The sequence below is a fragment of the Neolamprologus brichardi genome, chromosome 9, assembly GCF_056152115.1.
Source record: "Neolamprologus brichardi isolate AB-2024 chromosome 9, ASM5615211v1, whole genome shotgun sequence".
Lineage (NCBI taxonomy): Eukaryota > Metazoa > Chordata > Actinopteri > Cichliformes > Cichlidae > Neolamprologus > Neolamprologus brichardi.
This window is the reverse complement of record NC_142112.1, coordinates 21,981,462-22,006,118: the sequence shown is the minus strand read 5'-3', so window position 1 is coordinate 22,006,118 and position 24,657 is coordinate 21,981,462. Positions and strand designations below refer to the sequence as shown.

Sequence of the window (24,657 nt, the reverse complement as noted above, 5' to 3'; positions counted from 1 at the left end):
TAGAGTTCATTACGGAGCCTGTATGTGTGTGACAAGTCCAATATTTGCCCTGGCTTTATCGTTTCAGTGCATCTATCAAGAATGTGTACACACTGATAATTAAAAGGTTTTGTTTACGCAAGTGGCACAGATATTCAACATTTATAATTCGCTTTTTATCGTGTGAGCGCTTTCTGATGTTCATCTCCTGCAGATGTGCCGAATTATCCAGCAGTTCTCAATGCATGGATACATGCATATGGCTAAATGGTGAACTTCTATGGAAACAATAAATGCAGACAGATTCTCACATTGTCTCAAATGCAAAGACTTTAAAACACAAATACAATAAATAGATCTACAATACAGGTGAATTATTGTGGTTACTGTCATAGTGTCAAGCCAAACTAGCAAAAAGCAGAAAGTATTTTAAGTTGTGAGGTGTTTTTTTTTTTTTTTTTTAAATTCCCTCATAGAACAGAATGAAAGAATCAAACTGCAACTGGACATCATGCACAGGCCGAGCTGCCAAAACTGTTTAATGTATCAAAAGTGTGTTCAGCCATATAACAGTTTAATGATGCTGTGCACAAACTGATGGGATGAAAGATATTAAAGAAGTTTGCTAAATCCAAATTTTACACACAAAAAAATCAAGCATAAATGAAGATTAGAAGTTACACTCAGTGTAAATGTGACATAATACTGATTTCAGCAAACATGCACGCAGTAAAACACAATAGTTTTAAATTCACAGTCATTGTTTAGGGCATGTGGTTAAAATGGGGTCAAACTGATGCCCCTCCTTTTTGTTTTTATTGTTGTTGTTGTTTTCAGGTTTTAGCCGAAGAGCTTGAGCTTGGTGGGTGAAGACGTGTCGCCTAAGCTGTTGCTCCACAAAGTCTCATAGATGATGAGATGTCTTCCTCTGACCTTCCTGTCATCATAAATGGCCAGGTCTGTTGGAGAAGAATACAAATTCATTTGCTCAGAATGACAATGGTTAATTCAGAATGGCTTTCATTTTGGAAAAATCATGCATTCTGTCATGTCAGCAAAGATGACAATAGGGTTCATACTGAAAGCCAGAAGAAGAGGACAGTTAGTTTTATAGTTGCTGAAGCAATGTGTAAAAGTATAAAAGAAAAAGTTGATTTCTGTCATGGCTGTAAAAGTTTGGCATTCATACCAGACTGACAGGGTGTGCAAATCTGCTCTCGAATCGGTCATCCTGCAGAAGCTGCCTAAGGTGGGAAATGTAGCTAGAAGCGAGACGAAGGGTGTCTAGTTTGGAAAGTTTGGTGTCCGCTGGGACCCAGGGCAGGCTGGTTTTCAGTCTGGAGAAAGCTTTGCTCAGCACTCTCATCCTCGCCCTCTCCCTGGCGTTAGCCGCGTTCCTCTGCGACTGTCGCGTTTCCCTCTGGTGCGCTTTGGAAAGTCTGTGCTCCTGCTTGATCCTCCCCTCAACACCTTCGTCTTCCAACTCCTCCTCCGAGTACCGGTTGGGATTGTAGCAGGTGACTTTTCGCGCGGTGGCCTCCAAGGCAGCGGTAGTCCTTTTGTGGCGTGTCTCGTCGTCCTCGGCATCACTTGCAGCAGAGCCAGTGGACATGGCTGCTCCACCTGCGCCTGGGGAAACAGACCGGAGTGGCAATGTGGACGACAGACAACAGTGAAGTAAATGACGAAAGGCTGCAAGTCAGCACCTCCTTTTTAAATTTCCATTTGGTAACCCTGAAACTTTTTTCCCACAGAAGCGCTACAACGTCAACCCTTGATTCACTACAGTACCATCTGCACGAACTAAAGACAGCTCTGTCTAAAGAGACATGGCCTAGCTATCCCTCTAATTTAAGTGTCATGGACTTGGCATCTGCACAGGTTTTTTTTCTGAGCATTTCTCCTCCCCCTTTTTTGTCCGAGCGACCATGACCTCAGTGAGACCACAACTCCATCTTGTTGTGTAAACTGTTAAAGACACATGTTGCTCATTTGCATCTTTTTTTTAAAAGTTAAGTCCTGTCAACTATTTGCCCTCAGAGATAGTTAAAGCAAAAGATGCAGTGAAGTTCCTCCAAAGCTGTTTGTGCAATAATTTTACCCCCTTTTTTTTTTTTTTTTTTGCAAATTCCTTAAACATTCTAAATTTATTGGCGAGCACTAATTCCCTGATTTAGGTTCAGTCCATTGCAACAATTACAACTACATTATATTCAGTAAAAAGTCCTCCGGTTTGTGGTCCCACAGATGTGTTTTGGTCTCGAGGACCTTATCAAAAGTGTTTAATCCTTCGCTGCGTTCACAGAGGGATTGGGTTTCTGCAGATGGAGCAGCGCTTCACACGCAGCCTGTGTGTACGAGCCCCAGCTGTTATTGGTTCCCATGACATCTGGAGCGTTGGCATGACATGGGTGTGGCAGAGGCAAGGAGGCACCATCTTCATTCTTGTAGTATCACAAATATTTTTACTGGGTGTCTTGGCCATATTTGCATTTCTTTTGTGCGTTGGTTTGGTGGTTTAATCAGCGATATGAGGACTGAGCTGTAGAGCAGAGGGGAAGAGGGACAGAAGTGTCTCTGCTGAGATCCCATGGGAAGCTGACTTTTGTGCAACACTAAGAAGACCGCTCGTGTTCCAGTGTGATGCAAACACTTCTCAAAAATGCAAACAAATATTTAGAAGAAACTTGAATGGCCACACTTTCTCTTCAAGTTTTGATTCATACTTTCTCTGCTCGCGCCGTCTCTTTGTCTGTCAAGAAAGATATTTCCAGAAAATCCCAGGTCCCTGTTTGCTATTACACCACGTAATATGTGTGAAATTTTATATTTTTTATGACAATAGCCAGGCATTGCCAAGGATTACTTAACAGCAGCTGAGATGTATGCTTGATTTTGGCCAAGCATACATCTCAGCCCCTGCAGCCACGCAGGGGCCATGAGAGAAAATAAGGAAATTACTGTATGGCACTGGGCCCGATGCCGCCTTGTACCCCGACAGTTAAGCTTTATTCCAGCATGTTGGCTTCAAGTCACACCTTTCTGAACAACTAAAAACCTCAGTTGTAATATGATTGATTGTTACCAGTTCCAACAATTTTCCTCTGTCATAGAAGAAGAAGAATGCAAGAATGTTTCCTTAATCCAAGGACACATTCCTCTGCTTCCTGTAATCCTGCTTTTCCAAGCAATTTTCACAAAAGCAGAGATCAGCTGCTGCTTTGAGGGATCCCTCTGCTCAGCACACCCTTGGATATGTCACGACTCTGAAATATTAGGTTCTACTTGTGCTGGTATGACAGTCAGAGCTTCAGGCATGCTGCCAACTCATCCTCCATCACTGCATCCGTCAGCAAGGTGAGTGACACTCTTGAAGGTGCGAGTTATAGGATCCTGCTGACGGATTTAATTTTCTTTTTACAGTGTTTCTCTCTTTTTTAAAAAAAAAAACCTAACAGTGAAAGGTATTGGCTGTATGACACATATTTCACATTGCTGCTTCATTCACTGTCACCGAGAAACAGGTTGAGATAAAACTTTGCTCGTTTGTCATTTTGTGCATATTGTGCTTCAATAAAAAGAAAGAAAGAGAAGAATAATAAGAAGAACATATTGTCCAAAAAATAAGTTTAACCAATGGCTACATGGTTATTGTATTTGCCTTGGGAATAATTAGATTCAGGGCCAGCGATAATAAATAACACTGAAAACTTGACTTGAAGGGAGAGCAAGCATCTGTCCGTCAGCAAAGACTTTCAGGGGTCTTGACCTCTATCACAGCCCTAAGCTGGGAAAAGCAGAGAGACAGGTGCGGGCTCATGATGTCACAGGCCTGACTCAGTTTCCCTCCCAGCCACTTATGATTCCCATGATTGCCTTTGAAGAAGCTTGCAGCACATTAAGCTGCTGAGTGAAAAGCGCACAAATCAGAGACTATAACCATCAATTTCTGTAACCTTTTTAATTTATGTATTTATTATTGTTTTATGCTATTTAGTAAGTTGTGCCCAACAGTGTGCTGGAATTTTATGACAAAATATACGAATTAGGCTTCTGTTGATGTCATGATGTTTATTTGTGTACCATTTTACAAGAGCAGATGTGATAAAGCGCATCATAATAATGACAGAAACAAGCCAAAGAAGATGGCGCAACAGCACACATTTCAGATGGACGATACATAGATGCAAGCACACTGTTATTGTAGCTACAAATTCTATGTTTATTATGTCAATCTAATGAAAAACTAGATTTAAATTAGGTTTGATGAACCTTCTTATCTATAGAGTAAAAGAACAGGAGTTGGACTTCAAGCCACTTTACAAAAAGTGTGTAATAGAAATATGCCAGTACTGCTTGCACACTATGAAATCATTTATCAGTAGCTCAGTGGTATAACTTAAAAGTAGCCTACACCACAAGAAATGTTACTTTTTTATCCAACAATGAAGGATTTTGCAATAATACCATTAATATTATCGTTTTAAGTATGTAATGTCTCAAAAAACCACATATAAGTTAGGACAAGTCTATTAATAACAATATAATTAACTGTTACTACTGTTACAACATGTAAATAGTGAACGCTGCTGTTAAATTGGAATATAAGTGATTACATTTATACCTATTTAATATCTTTTTATGCCATATAGATCTAGTCTTTTCAGACAATTCACTTTGCAGTGAACACAACACTTTGTGTTGTTTCATCGTCTTCATTTTCGCCTGGCCTCGATGGCCTTCATCAGTGGGACCCACCGAGATGTAGTATCTCTGCTTGGTTTAGCCTGACCTAAAGCGGGCCACGTGCTCCCTCTGACGTTCACGGGGCCGTCATATTCGTCAGCCTCAGAGGCGATCTCCATTTTCTGGATGATGAGCTTTACGAGGCAGTGCTGCTTCTCTAGCAGGCATGACATCTCTTTCATTCTGCAGGGAAAACGAAAAACAAAGACAAAACAATCAATTCATGTCACTTAGTGACAGACTTCATTCGCTCTTGCCTAGATTTATAATGAGACTGCTGGAAGGTCAGACTCCTGGGTGACTTGATGCGCTTACTATAGAAACAGAGATACAGAGTGGGATCTGTAGGGGTCGCTCATGCATCAAAAACTACTTTTCCTTAATTCCCACTTTAGCTTTCAGCATGCACAGTCTAGATCATTGTACCTGTAATACTCATCCATTACCGCAATAATAAGCTTGCACACTTTTATGATTTTAGAAATATGAAAACTGACTTTCATGTGCATGCCTTACCTGGTCTTCTGCTTTTTGAGCTCATTCTCGATCAAAGTGCATGCCTTTGATTTGGCTTGCAGATGATTCCAGACTTCATTGGTTTCCTCTTCACCATAGAAAAATTTCTTCAGAAAGTGCTGCAATCAAAAATGTGAAGGTTTAATAAAGGAGAAAACCTTCGCTGCTATAAGTTATAGACATAAATCATCATGTTGCACATCATCTGTTTCATCTTTTTTTCAGCTTACCCTGGAACACCTGTGATTGGGATAGATGGTAATGGAGTTTTTGTCAACTCGTTTCATAAACCAATAAGGGAGCTTATCTTCCAGAGCGGTGTGCAGATCAATCTGGGGTCAGAAGGGCTGGTATTTAGTCAGGGGTTCGATTTTGGGCGAGGAATATATCATTGATATCATATATATCATCTTGTTATGTGTCAGTGCTCCATGCATTTTGTTAAAATGGCTCAAGAGCAAAACACCACAACATCAAAAAAAGTCCAAATCCAAAGTATTTTTTATGTTAAAAAAAATAACCTGGTTTAATACAAACCTGCATGGCTATCCGTTTCAGCGCAGCATTTCTTTGAACTTCAGCAATGTCTCCAACTGCTAAACCAATCTACAACACAATCAAAGACAAAAATCTTTGGTTAGGACCTTTGAAAATACAAAGCTTATGACAAGAGCATGATTGGATACAATTGCTGTCAAAGCACTAGAACAGAAATTTTTATAGTAACATACAAGCCAAATGTATAGCCACATAAACTACTTTAAGATGCAGCTGGGGATCAGGGTGTGCTTACCATCAGGTTCACGAGCAGGATTGGCATGAACAGAACAAAGACCACAAAAATGAAGTATGTCAGGATACCAAAAGGTAGTCGATGATTCAGATACTCATCCAGGAAGTTGTTCTGGTAGTTCAGTTCCCCGACCATCATCACAAAGGTTTGTACCACAGAGAGCGGCACGCTGTTAAACTCCCTCTAATGATACAAAAAGAACAGCAACGTGTGATTGCATGTTAGTAACAATCAGTCTAACACTTTATTATAACAGACATCCAGATGGCCTAGGTTTTAATCATTTCTGTACCCAGCTTGGACACTAAAGAATTGTTCTATCCCCACAAGTGTTTTGTGCAGGCCTAAATTTTGACCAACAGTGAAGTTTTAAAGTTAGGTGACTTTAGCAGCCATGTCAATAAAATATGCAGTGGTGAATGAACACAGCGTTCTGGTGGCTTTCTAAGGTGTGTGTGATGGTACAAGAAAGGGTGGGGGGAATGTTCTTACAAAAATTGTGACCTGATGTTATTAAAAAGGTCTGCGTGTTACTGAAGGAATCCTCTGGAGATCATTGATATACATGCAAAATTTTGAAAATCTGATGATACCCTTTCATCCTGCATGAAATGTATGGTTATATGCATCACTGCATTCTTTTAATACCTGATTGAGCATCAGGGCATGGAAGGCCAAACTGAAAGCCAACATCAGGTAGAAGAACAGCAACACAATACGGACCAGTGTCTTCATAATCTCCCCGAACATCACAACATAGATGCCAACTCCCTCAAACCTGAGGAAACAGGAGAATAAACAGGTTGGTGACCTCAACTTTATGAGAAAGTGGAGGATTTAAGTCAGAGTGAATAGTACCTCTGGAGATAAAGGAGAAATCCGATCCAGGAATTTAAAACTGCTATGGCCCCCGCTTGCCAGTGTAAAGAACCCTCTGCATTGATCATGAGGGGGACGACGAACAGTATAGAGAAGACGGCTGAAATCCAGTCGCTCTGGTTGGAGTAATCCGTGAAGTATTTCCAGCGCTTTGAAGCAACGAGATGAATAAAATCAGGGTTTTTTCTAATTTAACAGCTAAGCTTAAGCATGGAGGTGACATTCGGACTTTTTGCTATTCAGTAGGGGCTGTAAATCTAAATCTGGGGGCACGCATTCATCACACTTGATTGCCTGTGCGTCCACACAGACCCGGTGCTGCACAGATTTATGGGCACATGTTTTATGTGAGGTAATGACACTTCCATAAGAGGACAGTACCTGCTGTGATATCTGCACCACTTCCTTTCCTATCGAGTAGATGTTCATAACCAAGACCATCACCATGCAGAAGGACAAGGACACACATTGCTGTGAAACAAATGTTGAGACGTACTTTGAATGGCACATTTGTAAAGATGCATTTTTCTAGTAATTTGAATGACAGATCATTTGTTTTCAATCACAATTTCCTCATAATGCTGTCAGAGTCATTATTACTCATCTCAACAGCCATTAGTACCTCTGTGAAAGATACGGGAACCATGATGATATTGTGCTCGCCCGTGTCACTAGTGTTCACGGAGGGTCTCAGAGTCACAATAAGGTGAGTTAAGGGCAGCAAGCCCAACAGATAGAGAAACATGTTGAGCACGTGAGCTATGCTCCCATAAGCAACCCTGTGGACAAAACAGAGGACACCATGGACCAACGTTCAAGGTAAAATGTTAACTGGAGTTGGACTAGGGTGAATAAATCTGTAAAAATAAATATGGGTCATGGGTCAAGTCCTCCTGAATACTCACCACTTCATTGCCAGATACTTTTTGCAGACGGGATGGTTGAGGAGCTCGATGCGGTTGTACTGCACCATCGCCTGCAGGAGGTGTAACAGAATAATGACCCACAGTCAGTACACACAGCACATTTTGCACAAGCAGTGGTACTCACTGCAGAACCAAAGGGGTTACGCTGGAAATAGTCCAGCTCCGCCGCTCTGTTGTTTGGGTTTAGGGCGGAGACAGTGAGAAACTTCACTCTTGACCCTGACTGTTCTTTATTGACAGCAAGTTATTGACGGCCTAACAAACGATGACATCAGCAGGAGTAAACTGGTGCTGTATTTTTTTAAAACATTTACGGAAAGATGTCGTAATTTTCCAAATAGTGCAAAGCTATCAAGAAAAGAAGGGGTGGCTGCTGTGCAGAGGACTGGAGGAAAGATTGCACAATGTATCTTGGCCTCAGTGATTTGGCACAGGCTGTTATTAGGTCTCAGTAGACTTGGCCACTCACCAAATTTGTGAACATTTGCATGCAGATTAAACCCCGCTTGAACTACCCTCTGCTGGCAATTTAGGTAGCACAACGAGCTGAAATTGATGCAGATGTAACACTGTAATAATATGTCCAACCTTCATGGAGGCAGCAATTTTCTGTTTCCTGATGAAAATGTTTTGCAGAGGTGAACTGTTTTTTGGCCATTTTAGAGGCTACAGCTAGTGTTTCTCTTGGCCTGTTCTCTTGTAACATGCTCAAAAGCTTTTAGTTCACAATTTTTATATCGATAAGGGTGGGCTGAATGTCTGTAACGGTGAAACCATGTAAACAACACATGGAGGTTGTAGCAAGAACAGAGGAGAATGGTAAATGGTAAATGGCCTGTATTTATACAGCGCTTTACTAGTCCCTAAGGACCCCAAAGCGCTTTACATATCCAGTCATCCAACCATTCATGCACACATTCACACACTGGTGATGGCAAGCTACATTGTAGCCACAGCCACCCTGGGGCGCACTGACAGAGGCGAGGCTGCCGGACACTGGCGCCACCGGGCCCTCTGACCACCACCAGTAGGCAACGGGTGAAGTGTCTTGCCCAAGGACACAGAAGCCTATTATTTGTTTGCTAACAACCAATCAGAGAAGTTTGATTCCTGATGAGTGCTAAGGGCAGAGTGCTGGTGGTGGCATCACAGCAGGGATGCTTGAATGATCTTTTGTGATTTTTCAAGGCAGGAAGAGAGTGGGGAAAAAAGGCACAATGAACGTCGTTATAAAAGTGTCATCCTCACTAAACTATGTAGAGAAATTAAAAACATTTCTGAATAGGCCGCACACTGCGACTATGTAGTTGTCACTGTCACTTTCCAATAATTAATAGAGGAAGTGTCATCACTGCCCCTGAGGAGGGACAGGCCAATCCTGATCCCATAAGTTATCAAGGCAAGCGGTGAAGTCTACAGGGCCTCATTAGATGCTGATGCATGACAGAAATAGAGCTCGAGTGCTTGTGAATCATGTGGAAGTACAACATTTGGATTCTGAAGCCGTTAAAAGAGTAAAAAAAAAGGTTTGCTTACGTTGAGAGCGGCCAGTGGCAGAACCTTATTCCCATTGTAAGTCTGCCCTTTCACTTCAATCGGAGCTTGGAGCCATTTGAAGTCATATTCAATCTAGGCCACAAAAAGAGTTGTTTAATCTTTTTCCCGATCAGTGTTTCAAATAATATCCTTAGTGTGTGTTTTGTGTGTTTTTGATTGTGCAGTTTGATTACGTGGTAATTGGGGCTGTTGTGGTCATCATCAGATTCCCTCATGCTGCGGTCCAAAAGATGCTGTTGACAGAAGCGGCACAGTGATGAGGAATTAAATCTTTAGTAAGTAACAACAGATCACACAACACAAAAATGCTGAAAGATGTGAGTTATGATGACCGTATACAGTGATTTATGACATGGATTTTATTTTATTTTATTATTTCTTTATTTTGCCAGCAGCAAACCTTGTAAGTTTCAGGCAGAAACTCAATCATGTCTAGTATGGGGCATCGCTGACTACTTTCGGGATTGAACAGACTTACAGCTTCAGCACACCTGCAAGAAAAAATAATAAGATTACAGACACGACTATAACCAGTGGATTGTAGAGTCACTTTAATATTTCTCAGTGTTTGTTTTTGTATTGACAAAATACCTTTCACAGTCAATTACAGCATTGACCACGTCTTTTCTTCCATTTTGCAAAGCCTCGTGGAGGAATGAAGTGTGGTTCTTGTTTAAGATGATCTCTGCCCCCCTGGCCAGCAACAGCCTGACCGCAGCCACGTGTCCACCTCTCGCTGCGATGTGGAGTGCCGAGTTCTGTCAGTACAACAGAACACACCTTCTCAGATTCATTACAGTGTGGGGCGGATGACTTATTTGGAGCCAATGGCAATTATTTGTCTTTTAACGTTTAAACTGGAAAAATAACCCTAGCATAAAAATCGTCAGGAATTTTTTGGAGTAACAGGAAGCAATACCCCATCCTCATCTGTTTTATCCAGCAGCTTGAGATTGGCTGTCAGTAGGATATCCATCGTTTGTGTGTATCCTTTAGAAGCAGCGTGGTGCAGACAAGTCCAGCCCTTGTAATCACTGTCAACAGGACATTTCTCTACAGGTTAGTATACTGTAAAATACGATCACTCAAACCATCATGTTCCTTTAATGTTTTTGAGCAGTGTACTTTTTATGCTTGCACATGTACATGTTTCTGTGCACACAACGTGTGTTTGGCTTTACCTGTGGAAGAGAGCTCCTTTGCGCAGCAACAGTTGCACCACTTTTGTGTGTCCCTCTTTTGAGGCCAGATGGAGTGGAGTCAGGCCACGCTCATCGCCTTCATTTAGCAGACGAGAGTCAGTAATGGATTCTAATAGTCGGTGACATGTATTGATGCGGCCATACCTTAAAAAAAAAAAAGTAGAATCACTGTATTGTTGAGAAATGGTAGAGCTCCATAGACAATTTTATTGTAAGACACCCATGGCAACTGTTGCAGGTTTGAATCTGTAGGCTGTAGGCTAGGTAGCAATAAAGGCTTAAAATGCTAGGAGCGGTAAGAAGAACAAAGTAGAAGTGACATATTTAGTTGGGAGATGTGTTTTGTTGTCTCTGAATCTTTTAAGCAGGTCAGCAGTATTGTCTGTACAGTAGAGAATGAGGCTTCTGTAAGAGTTATGGTATGATATCATAGCATGGCCTTCATCTGCCCTCTAGTTCTAATGAAATGGGTGTACATGATAGAAAAATCTATAATAATAATGTTGAAAATCCACCCATTAAACACTGTGAGTAACATTTTGTTCACATGTGCCTCACTAATTAAATGCTGTTCCTGTAACAGCTCCTTTGGGTCACTACATAATATTTAAGGTATGTTACTTGAATTAATCTTCTAAAAGCTTTTAGGTGCATGAATCTATTGAGGTTTTATACAGCTGAACAGTAAGGAATGATGTTTTATTATCCGTCTGTCCATTTGATTGACTACAAATCAAATGGACATACAGTACGGTGCCAACAAGATTTTTCATCCTTCCAAATTTCTTAGTTTTTTGCTTATTTTTACTTCCAGATCATAAGTCAAATGTAAATATTAGAGAATGATAACCTGAATAAATACAAAATGCACTTTTTAAATGATAACTTCAATTATTAGGGGAAAAAAGTTATCCAAACCAAACTGGCCCTGTGTGGAAAAAGTAATTGTCCTAACTACACACAGGACTGATTATTGCCAGAACTACTGAATCAAAACATCACTTAAAGAGAGCCTGTCTGACAAAGTGATCTCAAAAAGCAACACATCATGCTACGATCCAGGGAAACTCAAGAACAGACAAGAAACAAAGTCACTGACTTCTTCAGTTTGGAAAGGAATACAAAGCCAATCAAATGGAGAAAACCTGGAACACTGGGTAATCTTCCCAGGAGTGCCTAGCTTAATAGAATTACTCCAAGGGTGCACTGATTACTCATCCAGGAGGTCAGATAAGAATCCAAAACAACAACTAAAGAACTGAAGATCTCACTTGCCTCAGTTAGGGTCAGAGTTCATGATTCAACAATAAGATTGGGCAAAAGGTTTCAAAGGTGAAAACCACTGCTAACCAAAAATAACACAAACGCTCGTCTCACATTTGCCAAAAAACATCTTGGTGATCCCCCAGACTTTTGGGAAATATTTCAGGACTGACGAGACAGAAGCTGAACTTTTTGGAAAGTTTTTGTCCCATATGTAAAATGAACACTGCACTTCATAAAAAGAACATCATACCCACAGTTAAACGAGGCGCTGGTAGTGTCCAATGCGACTGAATTAAAAATGGTCTGTAAAAAAGAGTGATCCAAAATTCCTCCACAGTGATGTGAAAGACAGTTCTTGCAGTTCTTGCACATCCAGTTATTAGGTTTAGAGGAAAATTACTTTTTCACAGCACAGGTTTGGATACCTTTTTTCTTTCCCTTAATAAAACAAAAATCATTATTTAAAAACTGCATTTTGTATTTACTCAAATGATCTTTGTCTAGTTTTAAAATTTGCTTGATGACCTGAAACATGTAAGCGTGACAAATATGCAAAACACTAAGAAAGCAGGAAAGAAGCAAATACTTGTTTATACATGCATGGACGGATGGATGGATAGCTACCTTTGAAATTCTGTGTGGATGTAACACCTACATATAGTGTTTTACAATAACACTGGAGTTACACTGGCACGCAGCACTAGGTGATATTACAGCTAAAAATTGTACTTGAAATTAACAAACAGAAACGATTTATATGCTACACATCATCCATCATACAGTGGTCGATATCATCTGATTAATTTCAACAGCCATGACTTTGCATTTGTTTGAACAAATCCATTTCCAAAGTTTGTGTAACTGAGTGAAAATCTATGCTATGTTAAGTCTTACTGAGCAGCGAAGTGCAGAGCAGACTTCTTGTCCTTGGACTTGCATGCGAGGCCAAGTTGCCCCGAGAGGCCCAGCATGTTCTTCACTGAGTCGTGGATTCCCAGTCTGCAGGCGTAGTGGAGTGGGGTGCAGCCATCGTTATCCTCACAGCTTAAAAGTGCCTTCACACTGTTGAGCTAAAATCCAATGCATTATGAACACATCTACTTCATTCTTACTGTACAATCACAGGCGACCACTTAGGTACACCTGTTCAACTTCTTATTATTCGACGTATCTAATCAGCCAATCACATAGCAACAACTCAGCACATTCAGTCATGTAGACATGACCAAGGTAACCTGCTGAAGTTCAAACTAAGCATCAGAAATGGGGAAGAAATGTGATTTAAGTGATTTTGAATGAGTTTTTCGGTGCCAGGCGGGCTGGTTTGAGTGTTTCAGAGACAGATGAACTGCTGGGATTTTCCCTGCACAAGCATCTCTAGGTTTTACAGAGAAGAGAGAAAATATCTGGTGAATGACAGTTCTCTGAGAGAAAATGCCATGTTGATGGCAGATGTCAGAGGAAAATAGCTAGACTGCTTTGAGAGGATAGGAAGGTGACAATAACTCAAATAATCATTTGTTACAAGTGAGGTATGTTTGTGTTGAGCCTTCAAGCAGGTGAGCTACAGCAGCAGAGGACCACATCGGGTCCCACTCCTGTCAGCTAAGCACAGGAAACTGAGAATATAATTTACACAGGCTCAACAAAAATTGGACAAGAGAAGAGTGAAAAAACATCTAATGAATATCAATTTCTTCTGCAGTATTTTGATGGTAGAGTCGAGAATTTGTGAGAGGAAGGGAGCAGATCTGCAGAAACTGTGTAATGCTGTCATGTCAATATGCACCCAAATCTCTGACGAATGTTTCCAACACCTTGTTGAATCTAGAAACTGTACCTAACAAAGTGGCCAACAAGTGCATACTAAGCAATGCAAAAAATTGAAATGCTATATTTTATGCACATGACAAAATTGACAGTTATCCATACTCGAACAGAAACTACAAAATTATTGTGATCTGCTATTCTCACGCTGTCTGTCTTTGTGTATCATTTTGAAAGCTGTAACAGTGATGTAGCTTCAGGAAAAAGCTCACAGTGTTTAAAGGACTATATGGCTTTGGCGAGAGTGTAATGAACTTCGATCAGCTGGCTTTGAAAGCACGCAACTTTTGAAGGCTCCAGGCAAGCTGATCAAGGACAGTGCAGTAATTAGATTCCAGCCACTTAATGACATTTTTGTTTAAGCAGCATTCAGTGCATTTAATAAGCTACCGACCGATTGGCAGTACCTGCAGTACTTCTTCCGGGAGGTTTTTCAGGCCCTTTGGCTGCAGAATGGCTAGGTGAAGAAAGTTACAGCCACATTTGTCTCTCACGTTAACGTTGGCTCCTAAAAAAATCATTAACATTTGCATAAGTGTTTACAACCTGTATTATCAGGCAGATTATATGAGCACTACTGGTGGAGAAGTCATTTACTTTAGCTCACCTTTTGACAGCAGCAGAGCCACAGTTTTCCATGCTCCACAGCTCGTAGCCAGCAGCAAAGGAGAGTTTCCCTTGCAGTCGGTGCTGTTAATGTCTGCACCCTGAAGATAGAATGCATTAAGTTACCTCTTTAATTTTAGCACACAAATGAAAAGCATTATGTGCACATTAGCAATGAATACACATCCACAGTATTCTCAGTTTTAAGAGGATCAGCGAACACATTTAAAAGTCCTTTTAAACAAACTTCATTAACTTAGCTTGACCAAATCAGACCAATAGGTGATGTTTTGTAATGATAGCAGAAAAAGTAAACAGTGGGGAAACAATTTGATCCCATGCTGAATTTTAAATGAACTAAATTACAAAGAAATGATGGTAGTCTCATTTTAATGGAGAGAGGCAGACTATCAACCAAAACTCAAGAACAAACAAGTAACATAAAAGATATAAATTGATTTGAATCTAACTGAGTGAAATAAGATTGGCTGTGTGCCACCCATCTGGCACAAAAACAACAATAAATCAATCCAGCAATCCAACAATTACGGATACTCCTGAATGCGTTATGTTTATAGAGCACAACTCTCCACAGAATTACTTTCTTCCATTTCAGCTTCTCCACCAACATAGACAAGACCAAACAGCTGCCAAAGGACATCAGGGACAAGATTGTAGACCTGCACAAGGCTGAATGGGCCAGAAAACCATCAGTGAGAACTGGTGCAATTATTCAGAAAAGGGAGAAATATAAAATAACCATCAGTCACCCCCGGTCTGTAACTGCATGCAAGATCTTGGCTCGTGGGTTGAGGATGATCACGAGAAAGGTGCTGGATGAGGGACTGGTTAATGATCTAAAGGGAGCTGGGACCACAGTCACGAAAAACATCAACAGTAACACACTACCTGCAAGGTCCCCCTGCTCGAGAAGCTACATGAATGGCCTCCTTTTAAGTTTTCTAGCGATTGAAAGTGGTGTTGTCAGATGAAAACAAATTCGAGCTCTATGCCATCAACTATAAACGCCATGTTTGGAGGAGGAGAAATGCTGAGTATGACCCAAAGAACATCACAGTCAAGCACAGAGGTGGAAGCATTATGCTTTGGTTTTTCCTGCTAAGGGTACAGGACAATTTAACTGCATTGACAGACAAATGGACCGGGCCATGAACCTCCATCCCTCAGCCAGAACACCAAAGATGGATTGATGATAGGTCATCAACCCATCAAACAAACGACCAAGCAACAAAGGAGTGGCTTAAGAAGAATAAGGCCATGGAGAGTTTCTATAAAGAGGAGTGGGCCAAAATGCCTCCTGAGATGTGTGCAAACCTGGCAGCCAGTCTTTCCATACTATGTCATGTTTTGTTTGGCGATCAATACTGACATCCAAATCAGTTCATGACCTTTGTGTGTGTTTTGGATTTCTGGCTGATACTAGTAGTATCATTCCAGAGTAGAATGAAACTACCATAAAACTTAGACATGGTTCATTTCTTTGGAAGTAAGCAAACTTACAAATTGAGCAGGGCATCAAATAATTATTTCCTCTGCTCTATAGTTAGGGTAAACACAAGAACCTGCTTTTGCACACCTCTATCTGAGATTTCCACAAATATATGCACATGTGCCATGCGCGAGAAAAACGTTTTTAGATGGGGAACTAAAATAGTACCTAAACGAAATAAACATTTCATGACCCACACGTCTTTGTGTTAAGACTTGATGTTCTGCTGGCACCTGCAAGGTGAAATCACCACGTGCAGACCACCGTTTCATAGTTTTTGAGATAAACACACTAAGGTTCATCTACTGCTTGCCGCATCTAAAAGAGTAGACTTGAAATAAACTTGGACTATGCTTCCTACCTAGCAACACCATTCTATTAGAACCATCAAAGTGCAACAGATGGTGACAGGTGGTCCACAAGCAATGGGCAGCACCTGTAATATTTACTCAGGAGTGTATTTAAAATAGCAAATATTGTTTAATTGTAGCAATGGGAACAAACATAGTCGAGTGGAAGATTTTACTCATTGAAATCTAACCTGCAGTGAATAGAGATTCACATCAGAGATTCACAGTTTATCTGCCTTTTAGATTTCAGCATATGTGGGGGGGGACTGCTGTTTTAATAATGTTTGTGTCGCTTTGATGCACCGAAGGATAAAAAATCAATCAGAAAATATCTGATAATAAAACCGGACATGTCATGTCAGGTGAGCTAGCTGCGTGGCGTTTGTGTGTATTCATGTGTATCTTATTTACCAGAGAAATTAGGTACTCCGCCAGCTCCGTGTGATCAAATATTGTCGCCCTGGAAAAGTAAACACAGTTGTTGTAAACCAGCCGTTCAGCGCACTACTTTGTGAGTCAAGGTCTTACTCATGCTGTCAGATAAGCAGTGAGGATGATTTAGTTCTCATTCGGCAACATAATAGCCAGATTTCCCTTTATTGTCACACTTTTATCTTCAGGGTTGTACAGCTTCCCTTTGTTGACACACTTTAATGACTAAGTGTTTGTGTTCTCCATTAAGAAAGAGACTTATGTGGATGATTTTCCCCACAACTAAATGATGGACTGAAGTATACTTGATCATCCAGATACCAGATGACATATTTCTATTGTGCTTAAAAGGCCTTTTGTGGTATTATTTCACTGCACATCACAGCAATGGCGTCTAAATAAGAATGAAAACACAGAGGGAGGACCTTTGTCCTTTGTTCTGCTACTGTCAGTGCCAACACAAATAGCTTTTAGATAAAATCTATGTGGATGGGAAGCAAATCTTTATTATGTAATTATATCATTATCGCTTTCCTCAGGCTCGTCGTTTTGTTTGCCAAGCCTAAGGAGTTTATATCTAATTATCTTGTTTGCGGATGTGTTTTACTGTTGATATGATGCAGATAAAGTGATCTTTATATAGCATGAGCAAGCAAATGAGTAGCAATTGCAATATTGCATATCTACAGAACTTCATTGGTATCGCAACAAAGATCATTTTAATTAAAACAATGTCCACCAATAAAATTATGAACTAGAATTAGGAAATAGTGGAAACTTGCCCTTTTGTGCTCTCATTCACTGACTGTTCAGCACAAGGAACAGAATATATATATACTCTTGTCTATGGAGATTAATTTAAAATTGGATGCTGAGATACAGTTAATAAGATATTGTTTATTTTCCATTTTGGAGTCTCAGCAACTCTCTGCTCTCTCACGGGTCAGCATGGTCAGGATGCTTTGCATTTTGTCAACAATGAAATTTGCATTTCAAAAAGGCACCAATTTTAAATTCTACAGAAAAGCAATTTGCAAAGAAGTTGCTGTCACAGTCTTCTTGCCTAGCGCCTTTGCTTTCTCCCCCTCACTTATGACCAAAACCATGATAGAGAAGCTTATATGCTCCAGGTTTCAAAACAAGACTATAAACCACTGAGTGTGGTTATGATGCCTATGCCCATCTTTGATGCACAGTTTCTGATGGCTACTATCAGCCTACAAAGCCTACATAACCACATGCAGCTGCATTATTAAGTTTTATCAACACACTCAAAAAATATTTATGCCCCAGATGCTGACTTTAAATAATCTGAATCGATTTAAATGTTCTATGTAATTTTGTTACATAAGTACAATGTAAAACATTAGACTTGAAGAATCTGGTCAAATGAAATTTACTTGATCAGTATTGATTTAGTTTATACTGAGTATATTCTCCTTAATGATTAATTATTTGATTAAATACAATGGGTTTATTTTTTTTTTTTTTGGGGGGGGGGGGGGGGGGGGGTTGATCCGTGCACTAATTTCCGCATCGGAAATGAACGACAAGGAGAGACCCACCTGTGTAGAGGGGTCTGACATGCACCATCAGTGAGATTGATGATATCTTCAACTTGCTCAACAGAAGTCAGCATCAGTTTGATGACCTCAAGAGCTCCCTGGGTGCAGGCCAAATGAAGCGGTGTAGACCTGTCGTTCTAGAGTCCGACAAACATGGATACATTACAAGTGATGAATGCGGAATATGATGCAAATTTACAAGTTCATCAAACACAGTTATGTCTGCTGCATACAGAAACCCTGCGGAGATTTTTATAAACCTGCAGCGATGTAAACTGGCACAAACAGAAAGATATGAATAAGTATACTCATGCGTGATTCACACAAAGAAATCCTGCAAGTTTCCTCTGTGTAACATTAGCAAAGTAAGTCCCAGACTTCTTGGCTGAACACTGGGGACTGTAACACAAGCCTTTAATGAGATAACCAGGACTGGCAGGAGGAGGCCAGTGATCACTCCACTCAGCTTCACAGTGTAAGTGGATGTAATTTGTATCAATTTGGCCAACCGAAGCTATTACTGTACTCGCTACTGCTGATGTAGCTCTGGCCACTAGCCCAGGGCAAGACATAACGATCACTCCCAGATGGGTGTGATAAGACTGACGGGTTCTAACAGTACAAAGAAGGCGACCCTCTGGTGACAACGTGTTTTACAAGTGTTGGAATCCAGATTTGTTTAAAAAGCAATGCAAATCTGGCAGAGTAGGGGTGAAAACCAAAATGTGTAATCCGGCTATGGCATTCTGAGTAGTAGGTAAAAACAGTGGTGAAAATCAAATGAATGTATGCCGAGTCTTTTTGAGACGGTTTATGAAAAGGCCATGTAGTGATTTACATCTTGTTATCTTTTATAATAGAAGTACCTGTTGCTGGTCAACTTTGGCTCCAGTAGCAATGCAGAGGCGGATGGCCTCGATATTCCCACCACGTACAGCCAGATGCAGGGGGCTGCTCTTGGTCTTGTCTAAATAGTTCATGTGGCACACAGCCGAGTGGCCTAACTCCTCTCCTGTCAGGAGAGAATTCAATAAATTGTTTTTATATCTTGAACGTGAAATGCAGTGAAAATGTCCGTAATGGCAGTTTCTTATGACCATCTCCGTCTTTGACTTTTAGTGGCTTTCTTGTTTTGAATTTAGCAGGCAGATGTAATGAGTAATGTGTATATTTAACATGGGCTGTGCAACAAAAAAAAAAGACAGCACACAAATGTAAAATGCATTTACATTTGTAAATATTTTAAGGTCTTACTAAACTTTGTCCAAAAGCACCAAAGTTACCAAACAGACCTCCCACTGTGGATAAACATACTATCATTTGTGATGTCTAGCCTACAGAAAATACCCCAAGTGCTTATCTGGGGTGGGGTGTGTGTGTGTGTGGGGGGGGGAGTAATCTACCAGCATAATATGCTGCTTGGCCTTGTAAAAGACATTTTCATTGCTGTCAGCACTTTGAGTTTTTGATGTAGCATTTTTCTTTCATCATACCAGCCTTGAGAATGACTTCCATGGCTTTCTTCGCACCTGCGAAGGCAGCAGTGTGCATGGCGAAATGGCCAAGCTTGTTCTGTTGGCAAAGCTTCGCTCCATGCTTTAACTTTGATGGATATATGAATGAATGAGAAGCGAAAACAAAGAGAGATGGTCTTTTGTCAGAAGCAAAGCTGCAGCAAGAGGAAGCTACATGATGAGTTCGCAGTTATGATTTGCAGTAAGGTGTAGGTACGCGGTACAACGTGGAGCCTCGTACATACCAACATGCTAAGAGCCTCACAGTTATTAAGGGAACAAGCCAGCATCAGTGGGGTGTTTCCAAGGTCTCCCTTTAGATTGCAGTCTGTACTGCTGTAGGACAACAGCACCTTCATGAAAGAGATATAAAAACAGTAACTAATTTTAAGTACAGCATAAGTAAAAAAAAAGGCAATTGAATAATAGAAAATCCATCAAGCACATCAACGTAATAAAGATTAAATAAAGACATAAAAAGACAAGGTTTAGCCATTCCATAATGCCCCAAAAAGTACAGTACATACGATGTAAGGTGGGAAAATATTGTTTGTTATTTGACTAAATTACCAGCTAAATTTTTTTAAATTTGTTTATACTGTAATTAAAATTGTCACACTACTTAAATTTACTTTAATTCCTGCAAAAAAACAAACAAAAATTACTTTTTGTACCATTTATTGTAGTTTACCTACCTTTAACTATTTGCATCTAAATATAATAACATACACAGAAATTACATTTAATCACAGGGGATTTACACCCTTAGTTGAGTGCTGTATAATAAAGTGCTAGAATGCTCTGCGTTGACCTTGTTAACTACAGGAATTCAAGAGAAAAACACACTTCCTGTCCTTTAAATTATCACATCAACTGTGCAGTATCAGCCTTCTCACCCCCACCAGGTTGCTGTGTCCATGGCTGACAGCCAAGTGCAGAGGGGATAGGAGGGCAGTGTTGAGGATGTTGGGGTTAGCCCCCAGGTCCAAAAGAGCCTTGCAGCTCTCTGCCTTGTTCCTCTCCACTGCCCAGTGAAGGGGCACATTGCCCTGCTCATCACAGCTGTTCAGGTCTAAGAGACGATACAAGAGCATATGCAGAAAGGTTTGTATGCGTATGTATCAGATATAATGTGCAAAAATAATGTCCCTTTTCCATGCAGTAACTTTAGAAATGAAATTACGCCGAGTCACAAAACATGTTGCGTTGCGTCTTGTGATCGATGACTTAGGTGCACTTACCCTGTGCATCTGTGACAGTGGAGATGAATTGAATGAGGGTGATGTGACCCCCTGCGGCAGCGTGATGAAGGGGACTGGCTCCACATTCATCTTTTTCACTGAGGACCTCTGGGCTCTTCTTCACTAGGTTCTCCAGGAGAGCTAGGTCACCCTTCTCAGCCAACTAGATGATATTATATAGAGTAATATAACACAAAGAATACAGAACAGTTGATTTTTCTGCTTTCCAGTTTGTTCAAAGTGTGTTTTACCAAAGAACACACTATGCTAGAAGGCATTTCAAACTATTCTTGTGTGCCTTCTGATATAATCACTGGAGTATGATATAACGGCCATTTGTTAGTTTTGTATAAAAACAGACTTTACAATCCAATTCGTTGAAAACTCATGTAATATTATTATTATGTAATACTAGAATTGTTTAGGCCTCCTTAACCTCCTCCTTAAAAATACACTGGGCTGGGATTAATCCGAGTTACATAAACCTTCTCATATTGTGAATACTTGTGGCAGAAATGAGTAAGTTTTTTACAGACATGCATATTTTTTTCAGTAAGTTTTTTGCCCTCACCTCAAATATATTTTGATTTGCCAGGCCCGGATCGTCATCCTCTATCACATATGTATAACAACTGTTTTGCCGTGCAACATCCCTGCTGAAGTTCATCACTTAGCTGAGACTCTGTGGACATGAGCCCTAATAAAAACAAAGAAAGCAGTGACATGTGTGCATGTGAACCCCAGTGCTCACACCTGTGCAAACTGATGCACATGACAGCAGCAGTTTGAAAACACAGATAGAACGATGCCATAATTTCAATCAAGCCACAGATGAGCAAGCCTAGAAGAACTTAGAACGTAATGTGATAGATAGTGCAAATAAAACCTTAAGACACAGGCTTCTAATGTTTAGAGGGGACATGGGCACAGGACATTGTCTTTACCCAGAAGGGTATTCACATCCGTTGAGTCTTTGTGGTGGGGGTTGAAGCCCTGCACTTGAAGAAAGCAATTATGTCCTCCGCTGCAGGTCAGCTTGTTTGAGCCAGTCCCAGGTGTCCTTGCGTGGTCCTGGGTGAGTGAGATTGAGATAGACCTTGTAATTTTATTGCCTTCAGTCCCATCGAAAGGCCAAACAATAAATGGCATTTTTTTTTTCTGGTGAGCAAATTACTATTGAGAATCTTCACTGCAAATCTCCTTGACCTACATTATTTGCCGTACGCTGATGTTGTTCCTCGGGTCAGAACAGCAGCTACGTTTTACTGTTTGATTTGCACATTTTGTTGGTGCTTTATACACACTGACTAATGCTCAGTCAGTAACAACCTGATCCAAAAGTTTAAGCACTAAAACATAAAGACACCACTTCAAATATCAGCAAGTCAAAAATGATCACTGAGTTAATTTTTATAGGTTATTTATAGGGTTTAATTTAATTTACAGCTTTTAGTTAGTATAGTTTGGCCCTTAGTATGCTATTGATATATCATTAGAGCAATATAATAATAAATAAACACTTAAATCGTGTAGGCCTGTGATGTACTGGCCTCTTGCCCTTTGGCCGCTGGGATAGCTTCAAGCTGGACTAATGGGTGGATGAAAGGATAAGTGTCTAAGATGCTGTACTTAAGACACACTTAGCACATGTATGCATATTTAATCATATTTAATAATATGGTCTTCTATTTGTTACTTGCATTTGGGTTTTTTTTATTATTCAAATATTTTTTAAAAAGCATGCATTCCAAAGCGCAAGCATATTTACATCAAGGTAAAGGTTTAGTTTAAATCCTTTACATGTATAAAAGTACTGTAAGTGCAACTGTTTCTGGAAAACATGTCACACCACCTGTGATGATTTTTAACAACATGAGTATAATTTGTGTTTAGCTAAAGCACTAAAGTGACATCGCATGCACTTGATCAATGAAAGATGCTACTAACATACTAAACTAGTCTCTTTGTGAAAATGAAGGCTAATGAAGACTTTTTATTCTGGGGGTTGTTCAAAACAAAACAACAGTAATGCTCAAAACATCCAACACTTGGATTTGCATTTATTGGCAGATTTGCAGTTTGCATTATGATTCATGATCGCCCATCAATATTTCAGCACTACCTTCACTGATCTGAATACTTGAGTGCATTACCTCTACCATACAAGTCATTGATATTTCATGTCTTTTGGTCTGTGGTCCTGATAAAACATCATATTACAGTCCAAGACGGCGTCACCTCATTTCCTTCTAATTTAGCGAATTAGATAACGACCCCACTGCATATCCTCCTCCCTGTCATTACCAGGCAACTGCGGTAAATAAGTGCCATTGGTTTCTCTAATTGATTTGCTTATTTAGTTTGCAGATGGTTTTCAGGAAGTGCACTAATAGGCACTGGTAAACACATTTCCCAAACAATCCGGAAACAAGCGGGAGATATATTTAATTTTAACAAGGAGACCCTTGCATGAGTGCACATTGTTCACATTTAAACTGAATAGACTAGCATTACCCTCACAAATTGTGTTTACTTCAGAGGGTGAATTTTTAACACTATCTTAAAAAATAACGAGTAGATATGAGTGGAGAAATAACAAGTGGATTAAAAACAGCTTCTGTATGTTGCAGTATTAGTTGTTACATAAATAATGAACTCTAATGGACAAGAACATAATGAAGTGTGCAGGCTTGTGGGATAGCTGACATTTCCATATCCGCTGCTAATAAAACCAGAGATCAAATATATATAGTCATATATTTAATATGACTATATATTAAATGTTAAATTTGTCCCCACGCAAACTCAAAACCTTAAAGACAACATCAAAGACATTACTTACTGTAACTGCGAGATGCTGCTACTGAGCTGAGCAATCTGGACGTTCTCCTCACTACTGCCTGTGAAAGGGCTTTAAATAGTGTGGTGAGCTGGCTATTTCCCTGTCCATCTCCCAATCTAATGCAGGCAAAATGCTGCCCCTTGTGACCAAATGGCTCTCGTGCTGTTTTCACAGAAGAGAAGAAAAGCCCATGGTGTAACGTGATAGGATATTTAACTGGCAGCATTACATTAAACAGCGAACATGATACTTCACTCTCCTTCACAATGGGGTTTAATTAATGTGTCTAGATGTGAGTTGCTGATGCGTTTACGGATTTTGTCGTCTCTCTCGTCTTTTCCCACAAAAGTGATGACGAACTGAAGAAACCAAAGCTCGTGCTCATCTTTAAAATGGGTTGAAAGTATGTAGGATTCTGCCTATTAGTAGCATCTGAAAGTCAAGGCTCCCCTCAGATGAAACTTGACCACCCAGCTCCACATGGCCTACCGTATACCATTTATCCAATCAGTGATTATAATGGAAACAATAGCCTTTTATGTTTGTTTGTTTTTTGTGAAAGTCTTGTGCTTCTGCTCTGAAGTGACTCAGCAAGTGACTAAAGATGACCTTAAAGACCTCCTTGTTGAGGATTACTGAGTATTCCCTAGTGAATCTTTATCAGGCAGGATTATCAGATAAGGTGTATCATTAACTAAGGATTATACCAGCATTTCTATTCCACATTAATCAGGAGACTAAGTGTAGAGTTGTTCAGATCAATATGAAATGTGTATTAAAGTTTTGCTTGATGTTCCAATTATGGAATTAAGTTGGATATCATGTAAAAAATCCTTTAACAACATCAAAAGAAACTGAAAACCGCAAGCCATTCTTTTAAAAACTCATAGAGTAAAAGGAAACTTA

At 40.1% G+C, this 24,657-nt stretch overlaps 2 protein-coding genes across 2 annotated transcripts; both read right to left on the bottom strand.

The window, feature by feature from the left end:
- Window positions 1-488: 488 nt before the first annotated feature.
- Window positions 489-1,802, bottom strand: msc (musculin (activated B-cell factor-1)). Its single transcript, XM_006794603.3, has 2 exons — window positions 1,169-1,802; window positions 489-938 (listed from the first exon to the last, which is right to left on the bottom strand). The coding sequence occupies exons 1-2, from the start codon at window positions 1,589-1,591 to the stop codon at window positions 861-863; spliced, it is 501 nt and encodes a 166-aa protein (XP_006794666.3). The 5' UTR covers window positions 1,592-1,802; the 3' UTR covers window positions 489-860.
- Window positions 1,803-4,677: 2,875 nt separating this feature from the next.
- trpa1b (transient receptor potential cation channel, subfamily A, member 1b) lies at window positions 4,678-23,812 on the bottom strand. The gene is made up of 29 exons (XM_006794604.2): window positions 23,752-23,812; window positions 21,854-21,980; window positions 21,481-21,606; window positions 20,910-21,072; window positions 20,565-20,740; window positions 19,914-20,021; window positions 19,648-19,756; window positions 19,021-19,166; window positions 18,155-18,291; window positions 16,569-16,617; window positions 14,299-14,398; window positions 14,099-14,199; window positions 12,759-12,934; window positions 10,578-10,742; window positions 10,316-10,430; window positions 9,988-10,154; window positions 9,797-9,887; window positions 9,570-9,629; window positions 9,376-9,468; window positions 7,819-7,889; window positions 7,536-7,692; window positions 7,295-7,384; window positions 6,893-7,062; window positions 6,683-6,812; window positions 6,035-6,217; window positions 5,779-5,847; window positions 5,472-5,573; window positions 5,242-5,360; window positions 4,678-4,908 (listed from the first exon to the last, which is right to left on the bottom strand). The coding sequence occupies exons 3-29, from the start codon at window positions 21,574-21,576 to the stop codon at window positions 4,695-4,697; spliced, it is 3,357 nt and encodes a 1,118-aa protein (XP_006794667.2). The 5' UTR covers window positions 21,577-21,606; window positions 21,854-21,980; window positions 23,752-23,812; the 3' UTR covers window positions 4,678-4,694.
- Window positions 23,813-24,657: the final 845 nt, after the last annotated feature.

Bases quoted from the DNA above. Each gene is read 5' to 3' on its own strand.
- msc (XM_006794603.3), bottom strand. From the start codon at position 1,591: ATGTCCACTGGCTCTGCTGCAAGTGATGCCGAGGACGACGAGACACGC. The intron at 939-1,168 runs GTATGAATGCCA...CTTCTCCAACAG, and splicing joins TTGCACACCCTGTCAGTCTG to ACCTGGCCATTTATGATGAC.
- trpa1b (XM_006794604.2), bottom strand. From the start codon at position 21,576: ATGAACTTCAGCAGGGATGTTGCACGGCAAAACAGTTGTTATACATAT. The intron at 7,890-9,375 runs GTAAGCAAACCT...CACCTCCTGCAG, and splicing joins TGCCACTGGCCGCTCTCAAC to GCGATGGTGCAGTACAACCG. The intron at 5,574-5,778 runs GTTTGTATTAAA...TTCTGACCCCAG, and splicing joins TGAAACGGATAGCCATGCAG to ATTGATCTGCACACCGCTCT.